The following is a 7,196-nucleotide window of genomic DNA, read 5'->3' as shown; positions in this document are numbered from 1 at the left end:
AAGTACCGGTGAAGTCAGTAGCTAACTTTCCATTGCAGAAGCGTCCGGTGGGTTTATGGGTTGTGAAGTCTCTTCCATAAGGAGGAAAATTAGCTTTAACGATTGTGTAGATATCATTGTTGTTTCCAACATCAACCACCGAATCACCAAAGATGAACATGGATGGAACCAGTGGTTGTGCCTCCATCACCACCATTAGCTCAAGAAACATTAAAGACCCTACCATTACATATAGATCTAACAAAACTCCCACTCCCGAGAGACTCATGATTTTTATTTTTTTCTTCAAAAAATGAAGGTTATAATGATGATGAAGATGATGATTATGGTGATGTTGTCATGTTGATGCTTATATGAGTAGCATGAGTGTTATGTAGTTTGGCATGCAAGGGTATTTATATAGAACAAACAAACATTGGGGGATCACTAGTATTAAATGTGATAGAATTAGGTGGAGTACTCAAAATTTTTTTATACAATATATAATGATAGTAATAGTAGTATTGTAACGTTTATGTCATTATGTGTACATGTCGTTTGTGTCTCTGATATACGCACAACACATTGATGTGTCTCCGTTGGCCTGATAAAGAGAAGTAAAAACACTTAGCAGGGAGAGAGCCACATTGAAAGAAAGTAGTTGCGAGACTTGGGCATTGATTTGTCTTTTACATTTATAGTTCAGTTACGTTTATGTGTGCCATTTGACACTTGTCTTAATTTCCAACTCTCTAACGTCTATACGATTTATGCAAACTTATAAAACATATTTCTACAAAAAAAAAACAACTCCCAACAAAAAAAAAAATTACGCTTAGTCTACTGGAAAAATACGCGAACGGAGCGTTCTTTTAATTTTGAATCAGTAAAAATGTTACAGAATTTGGTTTGAAACCAAAAAAGTATTCGGAAAATAGAGAGGAAGTCTATAAATCATAAGTCCATGATGATATGTAATGTAAATAGAGAGAACCGGACTTAAAATGTAATGTACGTCTGTGATGTAAGTTTTAGACCATCTCCAATGATTTTTTCTATTTTTTTTAATATAAATAGAGGAAAATATAGCAATCTTTGTTTTAGAGGTGAGAATAGAGATGAGTTGAAGCAAAATTTGCCCCTAAAATAGATTGTTATATTTTTTTCTATTTATTGAAGAAAAGATAAAGATGGATCGGAGATGCTCTTAGTTGAACAAACCAAGAAGATCTCTAAATTAGTCATTTGTTTTGTTAATAATGTAAACAAATATGCATTAAAAAAGAAATTGTTTAGGTTTTGGACAAAATTGTAACCTATAGGCTAGTCTATAGATTGGTGAAAGTGAAATTCAATTCACATAACTGTTAACTAAATTACAAACTAAATGTTTTGTTTTAAAACAAGTTAGTTAGAAAAAAAAAAAATACTCAAATTATTGGTACAATGACATTAACTTAAACGCAAATTGTAGAATTATTTTTTTCGGAAACGTGACATCTTATTATATAAACATTGGTTTACAAAGTTAGTAACTCGCATGATCGCGAATACAAAAATTTATGAATGAGAGATCTTGCCATGTGTAATACAAAAATTTATTTTTGGAAGTTTAAAATTTTAAAAGATAAAATTTATAAATTTAAATTTTAAATATAAATAAAGATAATTCTAATATGTATATAAACAGAATATTAATTTTTGACCATTTTAATTTTCAAAAAATATCATTTGAACTCTAAATTTGGTTTTTTATTAAAAGATTATCAAATAAAATATTAAATTAATATATAAAACACATTTAAAAATATAACATATCTCTATTATATTATTTAAGCAACTCTTTAAATAAGTAACCCTATTCCATGTAGTATATTACACAAAATGCCACTATATTTTAATACAAAATATAATAACAGAATGTTAATATTAATTTGTTGTAACCAGAAAATGTTTATCCACAAAAATAGCAAATAAAACATAACCTATTATGAAGTGTTTCACAAAAAAAAAACCTAAAGATAAGTTATTGATGAGAGAATTTGGGAATTTTTTTTTCCAACCAAACATTAATTAAAAGAGAATTTGGGGAATTTTCCCTGATCAATATATATAATTATATATGTAGACTGTAGTAAACGTAATGGGTGTTTGGGGATTGATTGCGGTCATTCATAGTAAGATTCTAACATTTTACATATTATACCCGCTGCCGATATACATAGTCCATCATATGTATTTATTTTATATTATACACAAAAAATAATTAGATCATTCATATGTTAGATAAAATGTACAAATAACAATTATTTTCCATTAAAAATAAAGCTACGTTGAACTTAGACTTTAACTTTTATTCTAGAATATATATATATATAAATTATTAATAAATGATAATACTACAAAATATTAACGGGTATTTACGGGTCGGGTAACAACACGGATAACAAGACAGGTAACGGGATGGGTAACGGCACGGATATCAAACATTAAATTAATACCCGATACTCGATCCTTACTCACAAATAATATAATTATAATACTTTTCACTCGACCCTAAAGATGCGGGTACCCTTTTTCGAGACGAAAACAAGCCAAGTAACGGGTCGAATAAGAGTAACGGTATTAGTTTCTATACCTACCTATTAGTAGTTTAATATGACTTAAAACTCACCATATAGTACTATATTATATAACATGTACGTGAATGATACAACATAATCATAATCTTAACAAATAACAAAATAAAAAAATTTCGTACTACCAGTGCAGCGCGGGTGATTATCTAGTTTATAATATATTTACGCGGGCCTATAAGATGCAATACAATATAGACATACTAATAATCTAAAGAAATAGAACCCACATGGTAAAGCACCGTAAATTATAAAACACGAAATATTATAATTAAAAAAAGTTAAAAACTTTAATTTTTTATTTTTTTATGAGAATATATATCTCTCAGTCGGTTTGTAGTAACCGTTTCTCTCCTCCGTGGAGTTTTTTTCTCCGGTGTTCCCCTTCATGGCCAGTCTACCGGTTAGTTTTAAGTCACAAATCCCATGATGTTGGTTGGGATCCACCCGTGATGCCAGATTTTTTGCATCCCATACTCCTTTTTTGTGATTTTTCCGAATAACCGTCTTGCGGTTTCTTTGTTTCCTTATATAACAACTACTCGCTCACTTCCTCTCCACATTCTACACCAAACCTCCAACTGCTATTAATTCATTTTCAATCCCAAAGAGTAATTCCAAAATGACTGATGTCAATATGCATGTGGTGGGACTTACGAAATTCCCGCGAATCTATGTCATCAAGCAACGAGGGTCTCACAGTTCAGCCTCTTTGTTCGTCATGTCAATCCAAGACGACAGAATCTTCGAGCGATGAATCGATTCTTTCCTCGTCTCTAGGGAATGGATAATTTGGTCACTGGATGGGTTGTGGAACATGGTCGTTCCCAATTTTTGTTCCCATCAAATGAAGCACTTCAACTGGTTTATCGCCGTGGACCGTGTAGTTTCAATGAATGGATGGTGGCTATGGAACCCTGGCAACCCAATTTGCCTGATGACAATCCACTTTTCATTAATTTTTGGATCCAGATCCGAGGTATCCCCCTGCAGTTCTTCACTCCACCAATGGTTCGCTACATTGCTGGTACGTTAGGAATGATTCTGGATTTAGATGTTGAAGATATCGCTGGTGGCAATGTGGAATTTGCCCGAGTGTGTATCCAATGGCCTTTGAACCATCCTGTTACCTTCGAACGCCGTTTCCGTTTTGGATCTGAATGGGCTACAGTTTCTTTCCGATACGAAAAATTAAGAAACTATTGTTTCCGCTGTCAGTCCCTCTGCCATGATATCTCTGAGTGTCCTGAGCACCGTCAGGAGGACCATGACATCCATCATCCACCACCGGCACAAAATGCTGCTTTCAATGCCCCTGCAATGACGCTATCACATCAAAACCTCCAAATTCCTGTTCCTCCCCCAAATCTGCACGTTCAACATCAGGAACGACTGGCATTACCACCACCACCACCAAACCAGGTGATCATGACAGAACTGGTTCCCTTTGACGGACATATGACATCTATTGGTGATCTCCGCCGTCTTTATCAAAATTACACATCCGTGGCTGATCCTTCAGAAGCGGAAGCAAGGCGACGGGGTCTGATATTAGCCCTTGAGCACACAGGAAACCGTATCCTTGAAGCAGTCACGCATCCTCTCCCCATTCAGATATCAAATCCACGTAAGCGTCGCAGGGTTCATACTTTATTGGAAACTAGTTCTTCTCATTCGACAGACGGAAATGCGGCGGGCCCGGTTCCGCCAGATGATCAATGAGAGTAGCCAGTTGGAACTGTCAGGGAATGGGAAAGTTCCCTACAGTTCGACGCCTTAAAGAGATATGTCGTAAATATCTCTTGGACGCGATCTTTCTCATTGAGACAAAGCAACCGACAGACAAAGTCATTGATATTGCGGTTTCTTTAGGTTTCACTCAATTATGTATTGTACCACCTCAAGGTCTTAGTGGTGGATTGGCTCTATTGTGGAAATCTTCTATCGATATTACAATTTTGTATCATGATGCAAGACTTGTAGATTGTTCTATTAATGACAAAATCTCTACTTTCTACTTGTCTTGTATTTATGGTCATCCTGATCCTCAATACCGATCAGAATTATGGGAACGCTTACAACAATATGCTGTCAATCGGAATGAAGCTTGGTTACTGATTGGCGATTTTAATCAGATTCGAAGCAATAGTGAGAAGCTTTGTGGTCATGACCGTGATGAAACTACATTCAAAGAGTTCAATGATATGCTTACCATTTGTGATATGCTTGACTTGAAGCACACAGGAAACAAGTTTAGCTGGAGTGGTCAACGAAGCATAATTCGGAATGGTACTCGTATAAAGGAACTTATACAATGTTGCTTGGACAGAGCAACTGCAAATACATAGTGGTTTGCCTCTTTTCCTGCATCCAGTTCAGAATTCTTGGAGCCGATTGAATCTGATCATCGCCCGATCATTATTCATATACTGTCTGAAACGAGCCAAAAGAGAGGTCTTTTTCATTATGATAAAAGACTTGTGGAAAGAGAAGGTTTCATAGAGGCGATGAAACAGGACTGGAATGGTATCCCATCTCGGTTAATGTTCTCAGATAAGATCAAGCTGATGAGAACCAAAATATCCAAATGGAAGCGAGCCAATGTAACTAATTCGACAGAGGAGATAAGAATCCTTAAGGATCAACTTGAGGCGGAGTTCCATCAAGTGCTACCAGATCATACCAGAATACGGGATATCAAGATATCTTTGAGTAAGGCTTATCTACATGAAGAGATTTATTGGAAACAAAAAAGTCATGCACAGTGGTTACTAGAAGGTGATCGAAATACACTATACTTTCATGGATCTGCAAAAGCTCGTAAGGCCTGGAACCGTATGGTTTCGGTTCATGATAATAATGGAATGGAACACATACGCGAAGAGAATATATCCAGAGTGGCTACAGAATATTTTCGAGACCGGTAGCAGAAGGAGGTTCAGACTGATTGGGGTAATTTTTTTGATAACATCTGTGCACCAGTTTCAAATGCTATGAATAGGATCTTAACACAAGACGTCACTTCTGAGGAAATATCTAGAGCAGCTTTTGCTATCAAAGGAGACCGTGCTCCGGGACCAGATGGTATGACTGGCCACTTTTACCACCAATTTTGGGATATACTAGGTCCTGATATTACATCGGAGATCAAGAAGTTCTTTCAGACGAACGTTATGCCTGCAACTCTCAATCAAACACACATATGTCTTATCCCTAAGGTTGACCAACCAAGACAAATGAGTAACTACCGCCCGATAAGCCTCTGCAACGTCTCCTACAAAATCATTTCTAAGATCATCACAACTCGCCTGAAGACAGTTCTACCTAACATAATCTCCTTAGAGCAAACAACATTTGTACCGGGTAAACACATCACGGATAAAATATTGGTGGCTCATGAATTACTACACTCCCTCAAATCCAGGAAACGCCAATCAAAAAGTTACATGGCGATCAAGACTAATATTAGCAAAGCCTACGATCGGGTCGACTAGGACTTTCTGGAGCAATCAATGGTTAAACTTGGATTTGATCAGATATGGATTACATGGATCATGGCAATGGTTCGTTCAGTTTCATATTCGGTATTGATTAATGGAAGTCCCTATGGAGATATCACACCGAAACGAGGTTTACGTCAAGGTGACCCAATCTCACCCTATCTATTTCTTTTTTGTGCGGAGATGTTAACACAAAAGATACATCAAGCGGAGTCAAGAGGGGACATTACCGGATTGTCTATCAGCAACCATGGTCCAAGGGTAACACATCTTCTCTTTGCGGATGACTCATTTTTCTTTTGTCAAGCCAATTCACGGAATAGTCGAGTTCTTGCTAGAATCTTACACCAATATGGGCAATTATCCAGACAATGTGTTAATCTCAACAAATCCTCCATCACGTTTGGTTCAAAGGTTGAAGAGTCTAAAAAGGATGCAGTCAAACGACATATCAACATCACAAGAGTAGGTGGTTGTGGGAAATATCTGGGATTGCCTGAAGAGTTCTCAAGAAGGAAGTGCCAGATGTTTGAGTATATTGTCACCCGTGTTAAGGAAAGGACAAGGAATTGGCATACCAAATATTTATCAGAAGCTGTTAAGGAAGTTCTGTTGAAGTCAGTGGCGTTTGCCATGCCGTCCCACGCCATGGGTTGTTTCAAACTCCCTTTGACTATCTGTCAGGAGATTGATTCACTCTTTTCACAGTTCTGGTGGGGATCAGATGAATCAAAAAGACGAATCTCATGGGTTAGTTGGAAACGGCTGAACCTCCCAAAGTCAGAAGGTGGATTAGGCTTTCATGATATTGAGAAGTTCAATGATGCGCTTTTGGCTAAACAAGTGTGGAAAATTCTAAATTCCCCAGAATGTCTGCTTACAAAGATACTTAAAAGCAGATATTTCCCTGCTACCGATATTAGGACTGCAACCCTGGGAAAGAAACCTTCACATGGTTGACGCTCAATACTACACGGTCGAGACTTACTTCTCAAAGGTTTACGATACCATATAGGTGATGGTACATCAATAAATCCTGCATTTGATCCATGGCTTCCAGCTCATCCACCAAGATCTGCAA

The 7,196-nt window shown here is 36.7% G+C and overlaps 1 protein-coding gene and 1 pseudogene across 1 annotated transcript; one reads left to right on the top strand and one right to left on the bottom strand.

Annotated features, from left to right (window-relative positions):
- Nucleotides 1-432, bottom strand: part of LOC104706580 — a 2,748-nt pseudogene extending 2,316 nt beyond the window's left edge.
- On the top strand, nucleotides 6,128-7,075 carry LOC104709291. Its single transcript, XM_010425930.1, has one exon. The coding sequence runs from the start codon at nucleotides 6,128-6,130 to the stop codon at nucleotides 7,073-7,075; it is 948 nt and encodes a 315-aa protein (XP_010424232.1).

Source organism: Camelina sativa, chromosome 8 (assembly GCF_000633955.1).
Source record: "Camelina sativa cultivar DH55 chromosome 8, Cs, whole genome shotgun sequence".
NCBI classification, from domain to species: domain Eukaryota; kingdom Viridiplantae; phylum Streptophyta; class Magnoliopsida; order Brassicales; family Brassicaceae; genus Camelina; species Camelina sativa.
The sequence above is the reverse complement of the archived record's forward strand: the minus strand, read 5'-3'. Positions and strand labels throughout refer to the sequence as shown.

Coding starts and splice junctions, on each gene's coding strand:
- LOC104709291 (XM_010425930.1), top strand. CDS start 6,128: ATGGTTAAACTTGGATTTGATCAGATATGGATTACATGGATCATGGCA.